This window comes from Podarcis pityusensis (genome assembly GCF_964106645.2).
Source record: "Podarcis pityusensis genome assembly, chromosome: 2".
In the NCBI taxonomy this organism is placed as follows: domain Eukaryota; kingdom Metazoa; phylum Chordata; class Lepidosauria; order Squamata; family Lacertidae; genus Podarcis; species Podarcis pityusensis.
This window is the reverse complement of record NC_138029.1, coordinates 12,173,797-12,186,217: the sequence shown is the minus strand read 5'-3', so window position 1 is coordinate 12,186,217 and position 12,421 is coordinate 12,173,797. Positions and strand designations below refer to the sequence as shown.

The 12,421-nt window shown below is 46.4% G+C and overlaps 1 protein-coding gene and 1 long non-coding RNA gene across 5 annotated transcripts in view; one reads left to right on the top strand and one right to left on the bottom strand.

Moving 5' to 3' along the window:
* Positions 1-12,421, top strand: part of IL23A (interleukin 23 subunit alpha) — a gene marked incomplete at its 5' end in the record, with an annotated part of 85,378 nt that overhangs the window by 15,948 nt on the left and 57,009 nt on the right. Inside the window, one exon of one of the 3 annotated variants that reach the window (XM_080995103.1) lies at positions 5,437-6,237. The exons of 1 other annotated variant lie outside the window; for it this stretch is intronic. In XM_080995103.1, the coding sequence (XP_080851229.1) occupies positions 6,052-6,237 (186 nt within the window). Of the gene's footprint in view, positions 1-5,436; positions 6,238-12,176; positions 12,273-12,421 lie in introns of those variants that run through there. One more of the 3 variants, XM_080995104.1, reaches the window with a different exon arrangement.
* On the bottom strand, positions 1,883-9,443 carry LOC308471222. Of its 2 annotated transcripts, none has more exons than XR_013982809.1 (3): positions 9,342-9,443; positions 7,218-7,349; positions 1,883-2,080 (listed from the first exon to the last, which is right to left on the bottom strand). It is a non-coding gene; the product is annotated as an uncharacterized lncRNA (long non-coding RNA). The 2 variants fall into 2 exon arrangements; XR_013982810.1 differs by lacking the exon at positions 1,883-2,080 and adding an exon at positions 6,236-6,458.

Genomic DNA, 12,421 nt, shown 5'->3' with positions numbered 1-12,421 from the left:
ATTCCTCCTTCTCTCCCTTCCTCCCTCCCTTCCAATAATTCTGTTATAGGCAACTAATGCTGTGTGTTAGGTTTGATTGCATTAGGTCAAAGATGGACTACAACTCCCTTTATCTATTACCAAACTGAAGGAGGGTCTCCACCCCCATTGTTCTGCCTGGACACTGAGATCCAGCACCGAGGGCCTTCTGGCGGTTCTCTCACTGCAAGAAGCCAAGTTACAGGGAACCAGGCAGAGGGCCTTCTCGGTAGTGGCACCCACCCTGTGGAACGCCCTCCCATCTGACGTTTAGAAGACATCTGAAGGCAGTCCTGTTTAGGGAAGTTTTAAATGACTGATGTTTTAATGTATTTTTAATCTTTGTTGGAAGCTGCCCAGAGTAGCCAGATGGGCGGGGTATAAATAATAAATTATTATTACTTATTATTATTATTATTATTATTATTATTATTATTATTAACTGGCCGCAGCTGGTAGGAGCTGGAGTCCCGCAACATCTGAAGGGCCACAGTTTCCCTATTAGCCATTCACTCTCAGTTCAGACACTCGAGCAAACAAAACCTTTGACTGCCACCTCAGGATCTTGAAAAGAGCTCTGTTGGATTTGACCAGTCCCAGATCCTGTTTCCTGAAGCAGTCAACCAGTTGTCTTCAGGCAGTCCATAGGTAGTGTGTGATAGAAATAGATCTCACCTATAATATACCGCCCTGCCGCCGGCATTCTGAGGAATATTACCTCTGGATATAGAGAATCTGTTTATGGCTGATATATTGGGTTCGTTGTTCCCATATGGCTCTTATCCTCCACAGATAAGAGAGCCAGTGTGGTGTAGTGGTTAAGAGCGGTAGTCTCGTAATCTGGGGAACCGGGTTTGCTTCCCCGCTCCTCCACATGCTGGGTGACCTTGGGCCAGTCACACTTCTTTGAAGTCTCTCAGCCCCACTCACCTCACAGAGTGTTTGTTGTGGGGGAGGAAGGGAAAGGGGAATGTTAGCCACTTTGAGACTCCTGAAGGGGAGTGAAAGGCCGGATATCAAATCCAAACTCCTCCTCTTCTTCTTCTTCTTCTTCAGATTAATTTAAACACCTTGTGAATCCTGCTAAGCCAATGGCTACCATCATCTTTCCTCTGTCCTGTATCTACTGCTAATAAATTTCACTGAGCTCTAGTATGATGGAGGGAGGCAAAACATCTATTTAGGTTGCAATCCTATGCACAGGTACAACATAGAAAATACGACCGAATACAGTGCAACTCCGAGTCAACATACATAGGATCATACCGTGACCCACTTTCTCTACACAATGCATACTTGAATCAATTTTCTCCTGTCCCTCGCCTTAAACGTAGTTTTTTACCCTAATTCTCCCATGCCTCTTTGTCAGAGGCATGTTCTGCCAGCCACAGCAGAGCTCAGTGGGGGGAGATAATTATTTTATTTCAACAAAGTAATAATCATAAATGAGGGACGTGGGTGGCGCTGTGGGTTAAACCACGGAGCCTAGGACTTGCCGATCAGAAGGTCAGCAGTTCGAATCCCCGAGACGGGGATCGGCAAGTCCTAGGCTCCCGTTGCTCAGTCCTGCTCCTGCCAACCTAGCAGTTCGAAAACACGTCAAAGTGCAAGTAGATAAATAGGTACCGCTCTGGCGGGAAGGTAAACAGTGTTTCCGTGCGCTGCTCTGGTTCGCCATGTCATGCTGGCCACATGACCTGGAAGCTGTACGCCAGCTCCCTCGGCCAATAAAGCGAGATGAACGCCACAACCCCAGAGTCGGCCACGACTGGACCTAATGGTCAGGGGTCCCTTTACCTTTTAATAATAATAAATAAATAGGAATTAAAATGTGCACCCCACCACTGAAACGAGTCCATTGTAACTGTCCAACCTCCCAAAATTTCAAACCTCTTGTGACGGTTTGCCCCCTTTCCGTTTTAACAACAGTGTTTGGTGTTAGTAAGTTTGTTTGTACTATCCAGTCCTAAGGTCAGGAGTTACCTCAGTTTGCGTAGTCAGACGATCCGGGGGTCAAGAAAGCCGAGTGTCCAAGGTCACGAGAAGCAAGAAGCAGCAAGACCTGGTCAGGAACAACGAATGTTAATGTTTCCAGCAACTGACTGAGGCTGGAAGCACTGCTTAAGAAAGCTGGAACCAGGTGGTTCCCATCAGAAGCATGAAGGCTGATCAGCAGTAGTAGGTGGAGTCACTTCACCTTCTGCTCCTTCAGGCTGCTGCTCAGCAGGTGAAGCCAACTCCTCGCCCCTGAAACCCTTTCCACTATTGCTAATCTCTCTATCTGTCCCCCTCTTCTCCAATGTATATTGTGAAGCATTTAGACATGGGCCAGTTCTTTCATCTTGAGCTCTTGGATGTTGTTGAGCTACAACTTCCATCACTCCTGACCTTTGTCTAAGTTGGCTTGGAATGATGAGAGTTGTGATCAAACATCTAGGGATCCAAGGTTGAAGAACACTGCTGTACAGTGCCAAGCACAATGTCAATACTATATGTATGGATTAATAAACTGATCTGGGTTAGGTGCAAGCAGAAATGTGGAAGCCAACGCTATTATTATTATTATTATTATTATTATTATTATTAATACCCTGCCCATCTGGCTGGGTTTCCCCAGCCACTCTGGGTGGCTTCCAACAAAATATTAAAAATATAAATAACAGGGATGGCAAACTTCCAAGAGAGTGTGATCTACTCACAGAGTTAAAAACTGGCAGTGATCTACCCCCTTTTGGGGGGTTCAGGTCAAAGTTGTTGAGCTTCTTTAGGGAAGAGGAAAGCGACGTTGAACTTTTTTTTAGGAAGGAAAGCCCTGTGGGCCTTTTGGTGGTTCAGGTCATTTTAGGGGTGCAGGAAAATATGTTGAGCTTTTTTTAGGGGAGCCAAAGTTTTTTAGCTTCTTTGGGGGGAGCCACTGATCTACCAGTGATCGACCACAGACATCGAGTGATCTACCGGTAGTTCACGATCTACCTGTTGGACATGCCTGCAATAAAACATCAAACATTTTAAATTTCCTGCTACAGGGCTGCCTTCAGGGGTCTTCTAAAAGTCAGATAGTTGTTCATTTCCTTGACATCTGATGGGAGGGCGTTCCATAGGACGGGTGCCACTACTGAGAAGACCCTCTGCCTGGTTCCCTGTAACATCACTTCTCGCAGTGATCCTTGGAGCTGGACCTCAGTGTCTGAGCTGAGCAATGGGGGTGGAGATGTTTCTTCAGAAAGCCCTCGGCCAGGTTCCCTGTAACTTCACTTGAGGTCCTCATTTGAATTTTGAATTCTTAATTTGACAAGTATAATGTTCTTCCCTTGGGCTGCCATTGAAGACAGTTCAGAAACTTCAGCTGATTTAGGACGTGGCAAAAATGGGTGCTCCATTGTCTTATATTGCTCTTCTTCCCATTCATTTTTAGTTAATTTCTGGGCTTAATTCAATATGATACTGCTAAACTTTAAATCCTTTAGGCTTGAACACTGAAAATTGAAAGGAAAAGAGAAGCTATCCAGAGCTCTGGGATGAAAACAGTACTTCTGTCAACAGTGGCAAACAAACCACTCAGCCAATAACAGAGGGAGCTTCCACATTGTCACTATTTTCATGTAGAATTCAATTCACATATTGGAAAATTCAGGTGATAACTGCTCTTGCACAACAGCCCCTCTCTCTGGACTTTTTGCAATAAGGAAAGTGAAGGTGAATGCACTGGAAAGTGTAGAAAAATATTGGCACCATCTAAGCTTCCTGAAAACAAAGCAGAATGTGTGCTCAATAAATAGCAAAAATCGTCTAACCTTCCTGCAAACAAATCAGGAAAAATGCTCAACAAAAAGGTCATCTGGATGCAACCAGAGTGAACATTTAAACGGGCAAATCTGTTATTGTGTTTATTGCTCTGCTTGTAGGCTTCTGTTTTTTAAAAAACTGGTGAAAGGCAGGAGATAGGACTTGGGTATTAGGATTACAGAAGGTACACACAAAAAAGCCACCCCAGACTGTTGAAGGTCTTGTGGCGAGCTTGGGACTTATCTCCACATGTGGTGGCCATGCCCTAGGGACAATTTTATTCTCTGAAAGCACCCTTTTTCACAGATCAGCCTTTGAATACGCCACCAGCCTTAGCCCTATTGAACTTATTTAAGATGCTAACCAAGATGTTGTCTTTAAAGACTTGTTGCTTCATCTTTTACTGCCAGTGCATCTAGAGATAACGCACTGGAGGAGCGGGAGCGTCATTCCCTCGACTCACGATATGGTCAGGTTTGGACTGTTGCTTCAGCTGAGGAATAAACCTGTCAACTTCAAAAAGCACCCACAAAAACAGACAAAATTTTCCACCGCTTGCTATTCCTTTATTCAATTCATCAACACATCGGGATAGAGACAAGAACTACTGACCATGCCTGGCCACTTGTGAAAAGACATGTTTGACATTGATCTGCATCTAGATGATTCTATGACGTTGTGTGCTCACATCACCAGCAATGTTACAGTGGTACCCCGCAAGACGAACGCCTCGCAAGACGGAAAACCCGCTAGACGAAAGGGTTTTCCGTTTTGGAGGCGCTTCGCAAAACGAATTTCCCTATGGGCTTGCTTCGCAAGACGACAGCCCATAGGGAAATCTCAGGGACAGCGGGGAAGCGCAGCGCGTCTTCCCCACTGTCCTCGGACCTCCTCCCAAGCCTGGCGGCGGGGCGGGGACACCTCCTCCCACCGCCGCCGGGCTTCGGAAGGCTCCTCCGAAGCCGGGCGGCGGGGCGGGAACACCTCCCGCCGCCGCCCGGCTTCGGAACGGTGCTCCGAAGCCGGGCGGGGGGGAGGGAACACCTGCCGCCGCCGCCCGGCTTCGGAACGGTGCTCCGAAGCTGGGCGGGGGGGAGGGAACACCTGCCGCCGCCGCCCGGCTTCGGAACAGTGCTCCGAAGCCGGGCGGGGGGGAGGGAACACCTTCTGAAGGCGGGCGGGGGGCGAAAGTCTTTGCTCCCCCCTGCCTGCCTGTCCCGGAGGGCTTTTGAAGGCAGGGGGGGAGCAAAGACTTTCGCCCCCGCCCGCCTTCAGAAGAGGTCCAGGACCTCTTCTGAAGGCTGGCGGGGGGCAAAAGTCTTTGTCCCCCCTGCCTGCCTTCCCAGGGGCTTTTAAATCGCCCCGGACAGCGGAGAAGTCCTCCGCTGTCCCGGGTTTTTTAAAATGCTGGGGGTGGGAAGAAAAGCCCTTGTCCCCCCCCCCCCAGCCTTCAGAAGAGGTCAGGGGACAGACTGTCCCCGGACCTGGTCTGAAGGCGGTTTCCCTAGGAACGCATTAATTGATTTTCAATGCATTCCTATGGGAAACCGTGCATCGCAAGACGAAAAACCCGCAAGACGAAGAGACTTGCGGAACGAATTAATTTCGTCTTGCGAGGCACCACTGTATTACATTTGCAATTGCCTGTCATTTTTTTGACTGGTTTGAAAATAACAGGGGCTTTATTTTTTTGTTTTATTTTTTTAAAGGAGGGTTTTGTATGTGTGGTGGAGAAAGGGGCGCTGAGGGACTGGTGGGAGCTGGGGAAATAGAAGACCAGCTTCTTGGTTTCCTCTTCCCGGATAATTTTCTGACATAGGTATTAGATGATGTATTATTTGGATTTTCTGTGTCCAGGTAGGGAGAAAAAAGGGAGTTTTGTGCTTTGCCCACCCTGCTTGGAGATGCCTACGCTCTGAACCCATTAGGCAAATGAACCAATTTCTGAGGTGACCCACAATCCACACTGGAGTGCCCAGACCATGGTATCACTTCTGCTTTTCTTCCAGTGGACTTAGCAGTGTCACTGTCACCATGAATGGGATCTGCTGGACTTAGCTCTGCTCCCTGACATCACTGCAGTTGTAGTACAATCCCCACCTGTCAGGCCCAGAAGGGAAATCCCCACTATTTGCCTGAGTCAACCTGTGGCAGAGAATATAAATAGAGGGATCCTGGTTCCTCAAACAATCAGTCTCAAGGCAAGTCCTCGTGAATCATCCCAGGCTCTATCTGAATTCCTCAGAGATGCAGAACAACTCAAGGAACCTCAGGGCAAGCTGTCTTCTGGGCTTCTTGCTGCTACTGGTTGCTGCTTCCAGGGGGATGAGGCTGCCCAGGGAAAACAAGCCTTCCTGGAAGGATTGCAAAGATGCCTCTCAGGAGATACTCAGCGAGTTGTGGAAGCTGAGGCTAGAGGAGAAGGTGATGGTGGTGAGTAAAAATAGAATTCATTGCTTTCGCTCAGCAAAGCAGTCTGAGGTTCCAAAGAGGAGCGTGGATCGCGACAGAGCTCCAACAGCGAAGACGTTTGCATCGTGACACTTTTCAAGGCCGGTTTATTATGGCTTATGCTCTTTCTGGACCACTTTGTCAGATGCATATGAAATGGTATCCTGAATTGGCAAACATTGGGGACACATGCCAGTGGAGGGCTGGAATGTAAAGGAGCGAGTTTGGTAGGGAAATGAATTAAAGGATAGCAAAGAACGGACACTGACAATTAGCCTGAAAGCAGAACCGTTCTGTTCCCCAGACTGGCTTAGGGTTCAGAAAAGTTCATTTGTGGGGCGTCATTTGTGATTGAGCATCCCTCACAGAAAAGTGACCTAGAGGGGAAAGGTTGCGGTTTAGAGATGGAGATGAATGGCCAAATCTATCCATTTCAGTTTTTCTCAGTGTCTTCCCTTTTTTTTAATTATGAAGTACAGTTCTTCACATTTCCACCTCAGTTGGCAATTTGTTTTTTCAAAGTCCTCATGAAAATCCACCAGCATTTTAGTGCAACCAGCAGTTTGTATGCAATTTTGCACTGATATATTATGGAAAGAAGTTACAGGGAACCAGGCAAAGGGCCTTCTTGGTAGTGGCTCCTACCCTATGGAGCGCCCTCCCATCAGATGTCAAGGAGATATGTAAATACATACTTCTGGACCACTTTGTCAGAAGACATCTGAAAGCAGCCTTGTTTAGGGAAGTTTTTAATGTTTGATGTTTTATTATGCTTTTATATTTGCTGGAAGCTGCCCAGAGTGGCTGGGGCAACCCAGCCAGATAGGCAGGGTACAAATAATTAAATTATTATTACTATTATTACTATTATTACTATTATTATTATTACTTGCAAACCAATTTCCTGTAATATGAAGCATTTCTGATATGTTATTTTCACCATTTTATGCATTTATACTCACACTTTACTTCAGTATATGCATATTTATGCCCAGGTTGGCATTGCAGAATTCGGAGAAGTTCAAAGAATTTCAAAGGATGGCTGTCTTTTGGTTCTCATATTGTTTTAGAAAGTGTAGATTAGGGAGATTCACCTGTAAATGAGAACTAGATTGACTTTCTTCCCCCATCCCTAGTGGTGGAGCCACTCTTTTGCATTTATATTTAGTTATATTTATTTAATCCCCCCGGGAGAAAACCCTCATAAAGTGGCTTATACATAAAACTGTTCTATCCATTTCAGTAAAACATAGTCATTTTATACAGCTGCTGAAATCTTGTCATAATCTGGCAGGGCACTCCTATAAAACTAGTTTTAGTTATTATTATTCTATTCATAAAAATATTTATATCATTAAAAGTATGTCAGTGGTTTGTAGCAATAAAAATTAAATATGTACAACAAAATCCATATAAAAAAAGAAAAACAAAAAACAGACATCCATTAACCACTGTGGAAGGAAATATTCTTAATTGCCTGCATAGGCTTGGCAGAATAGAAAGATATTCTGCACACATTTAAAAGTTGGCACAGAAGGCACCTGGTTAATTCCTCTTGGCAGAAGATTAAACAATTTAAGGGGAGGAGTGCGATTCTAAAACAGCAGCACTGTAAACTGGTGGTTTTCAACCAGTGTGCTGTGGCACCCTGGGGTGCCTTGACTGGTGGACATGGGTGCCACGGGCAACACTGGCCTCTGTCCCTTTTTCCTTCCCTCCCTCCTCTGATGCCCTCTCCTGTCTCTGCCTCCCAAAGGCTTGCACAGCTGTTTGTCGCAGCCTCCGTGGCTACAAGCTCCCCAGGCAAATGATGCCTCTGAGGCTGGCCAGGGGGTGCTTCCCAGGCCCCTGTGGGGCAGTGTGAGGAGGCACCTCGCTTTGGGACGGGGGGGGCAGGTCAGAGACCAGGGGCAGTGGCTGCCCAGAGGACTCCCAACGAGAGGGGAGAAGAGAGGAGGCTGAGGGAACACTCCACAAGGGTGTTTGAAAAAGGGTGAGGGGCTGCTGGCTCTGCAGGCAAGGGGTGACACGACTGGGTTCCTGACCCCCACAGGGGTGCTGCAGAAAGAATGTACAGTCGTACCTTGGTTCTCAAACAGAATCTGTTCCAGAAGTCTCTTCGACTTCCGAAAACGTTTGAAAACCAAGGCATGGCTTCGGATTGTCTGCAGGAACTTCCTGCACTCACTCGGAAGCCGCGTCGGACGTTTGGCGTCCAAAAAATGTTTGCAAACTGGAACACTCACTTCCGGGTTTGCGGAATTCGGGAGCCAAAACGTTCCGAGTTGCAAGGGATTCGTGAACCAAGGTACAACTGTACAGTGGTACCTCGGGTTACATACGCTTCAGGTTACATACGCTTCAGGTTACAGACTCCGCTAACCCAGAAATAGTGCTTCAGGTTAAGAACTTTGCTTCAGGATGAGAACAGAAATTGTGCTCTGGCAGCGCAGCAGCAGCAGCAGCGGGAGGCCCCATTAGCTAAAGTGCTGCTTCAGGTTAAGAACAGTTTCAGATTAAGTATGGACCTCTGGAACGAATTAAGTACTTAACCTGAGGTACCACTGTAGTTGGTCAAGGAAGCTATGGACTCTAAAAGGTTGAAAACCGCTGCCGTAAACCGTTAAAAACACAGGCAGTTGGCTCAACTAAAAACAGCCCCAAATAAAGGGGTAGCCAAAGCCAGAAGGGATCGTGTCCAATGTTGTCCCCTTGAGAAGGAGTTCGAAGCATTCCAAAATTGTTCTACAAAAGATGTATTTGGCAAAACTGCATGCAAACATGTGTATATTGGGAGGAATCAGTGCTAAAACGCTGGTGTAGTTTCATGATGATAATGATGATGTGTGTGGAATTCTGGGGAACTGAATCCGACTGGGAAAAAGAAAAACTGAAATAGATGGATTCAACCATCTCTACCACTGGTACACCAGTTCACATCACCCTAATCATTGGGCATGTTGCCTGGGGCTACTGGAAGTTGTGAGTCCAATAATAGTTGGAGGACCACTAACACCCCTGCTTTAACGAGAGACAAGAGGTAGTGATTATCTTCAGACCACATACATAAGTTCCATGTTACTTACAGTGCAATCCTATTCATGTTTACTTCAGTCAAAAGTAAGTCCCACTATTTTCAGTTGCTGTTATTCCTGGGTAAATGCGCATAGGATTGTAGCCTTAATCCAGAGTCACTACCACCCCCTGGCTCTGCACTGGCAGTCGCTGGTGTAGACAAGTAGTGCCAGATTTAGGGTTTTATGCCACAAGTTGAGGGGGCACAAAAATGGAGAAAGATCCATAATTGAGACAATCCATTTGGGGGCGCCAAATTTTGGCCTCGCAGAGGGTGCCATATTACGAAAAATTAGCAAAGTCTGCCCCCGGCACAAGTGGAGAAGAGAAGGAGAAGGACAACAAAATAGTTAATGAGCACTGTTCTCCTATAAAGTCATTCCAGAATTTTCTGGTATTAAATTGTCCTTTCTAAATATCGAACACTTTCAGTTACCCATGTCAAGGAAGGCCCACTCCCCTCAGTTTGTCCCCAGGCAGGGATCAGTTTAAATCAGTGTTTCTCAAGATTGGGGCGCCAGCTGTTTTGGGACTACAATTCCCATCATCCCTGACAACTGGCCCTGCTAGCTAGGGATGATGGGTGTTGTAGTCCAAAAAAACCACCACCACAACAGCTGGTGATGCAAGTTTGGGAAACACTGGTTTAAATAATAGCTGAGGCCATAAATCTTTATTTACTGCTGCAGCAGGACAGCACCCCCGGAGCCAATCTGAAGGGAACTGCCCCGAGCAAAGGGTTTTGACAGCTTTTATACCTTTCAGTAATTGGTGTAATAAAACAAAGCAGGGCACATGTACACTCCAGTTTTCTTTGCATTGGTTATATATAGCATCCCTGTCTTGTTGAGTTTCTCCACCCTTGCCACATGTCAGTCTCAAGACATTCAGCTGTGTAGGATGTGACACAAGGTACTTGACTGTGTCGCATGACAAGCTAGCATCTTTACCCAGTGACATTTAGCAGGGGGTTAAGAATTACACAAACAACTGCACGGAACATTTCCCACGGCTCCCTTCACAGCGACGAACGAACAGTGAAGTCTGACCCAGCACATTTTGAAAACGGCAACTCCTCCTCGCATGTGGTTTTAAAAGTTTCGCATTCTCTCTTGTTCCTCTTCGTTTTGAAACCTTGTGAGGTGAAGCAATTGCTGTTTGTTTGTTTCCCCCCGTTTAATATTCTAATATTGCAGCATAATTGGTCCTCGATTTCACATGATTGTGAGCGGAAACTCCATACTTTTACCATTCTCTAAACAGGCTTCCTCAGACTCGGCCCTCCAGATGTTTTGAGACTACAACTCCCACCATTCCTAACCACTGGTCCTGCTAGCTAGGGATTGTGGGAGTTGTAGGCCAGGAAACATCTGGAGGGCCAAGTTTGAGAAAGCCTGCGAGTCTAATAATTAAAATTCCACCACTCAGATGCAACCTAATGCTTCAGATGGTTTTAACCTTACTGAACCTTAACCTTACTGTGGACTGCTGGACCATAATGATCTAGAGCTAGGACTTATATCTTTGGATGGTTTCTAATCTGCTCACTCTAAGCCAGTACAACTCCCATCGTCCTTGACTGCTGGCCAAGTATGAGGAGTCTAACAATATCAGGAGGGCCGCAGCCTGGCCACCCCTGCTCTCGAGTAACTAGATGCGAAGGAGAACCAGGCGACTCTAGAAGGGAGAAGGGCTGCCATCAGCGTTAGAGAGTGTGGTGCAGAGGTTAGAGTCGAATTAGGAACTGGGAGACCAGGGTTCAGATGCCCACTCGGCTATGTGTAGATGTGTAGCTAAGATCCGTTGGACTGTTTCCAATATTAGGGGCAAACAGGGAATGATCTGACAAACACGCACACATAAATAAAGTGACAGGTTGTCAGATACCATTCTCAAACCCCGGGAAATGCTTGCTGCAAACCTTTTCTAGCTTGTAAGCTGCATTCCTTTCTGAGCAACCTTCATGTCAATGGTGGGTGGGATCAGAGACAAAGGTGGGCCCAGCAAACAACCTGAATATATTACCTGAGGCTAGTAGGCTAGTTTCTACACACACAAACACCTCATTACCCTCCCTCCAGGCAACCAAGTAGTATTACCAGCATGAGCAGACAACATACCCTCCAACATTTCTCCAATGAAAATAGGGACGTCCTATTCCTTAATAATAATAATAATTTTATTATTTGTACGCCGCCTATCTGACTGGGTTGCCCCAGCCACTCTGGGTGGCTTCCAACTTATATAAAAACATAAAACATTTTTAAAAATTTCCCTATACAGTGGTACCTCGGGTTACATACGCTTCAGGTTACAGACTCCGCTAACCCAGAAATAGTGTTTTAGGTTAAGAACTTTGCTTCAGGATAAGAAGAGAAATCGTGCTCCAGCGGTGCGGCGGCAGCAGGAGGCCCGATTAGCTAAAGTGGTGCTTCAGGTTAAGAACAGTTTCAGGTTAAGAACAGACCTCTGGAACGAATTAAGTACTTAACCCGAGGTACCACTGTGCCTTCAGACATCTTCTAAAGGCTTTGTATAGTTACTTATCTCATTGGCTCAGGCGTCGCATAACTCCATACCCTTCAACATTTCTCTGATGAAAATAGCGATGTCCTAAGGCGAAGCAGAACATTCCAGGATCAAATCAGAATCCGGGATGGCTTCTGTAACACTGGGATTATACCTGGAAAATAAGGACACTTGGAGGGTCTGAGACAGCGTGGTGAACAGGCCATTCCCCTGACCCCTGGTCCTGTGGCGGCTGTTTACTGGGAGGCAGAAGGGGAACAGAAAGGTTGGCACGGTGCAAACAGACACTGGCAGGAGTACAGGAACAGATCCCCCTGATGCATTTGCACCGCAGCACCAACCTCTCTGCCATCTTACCCCTACCTCTCTCTACCTCCCAGTATGCAGCAGCAACACAACTGAACAAAGGCCAGGTGAGTGCTGCTGCCCCAGAACACTGTCTGCTATTTATTATCTGAGCTCAAAGGCGCATATCAACCAGGTAAAAGTACTCAAGGTGCAAAGCACATAGCTGTCAACTTTCAGATTTGAAAATAAGAGATCAGCAGCCTTGAAAATAAGG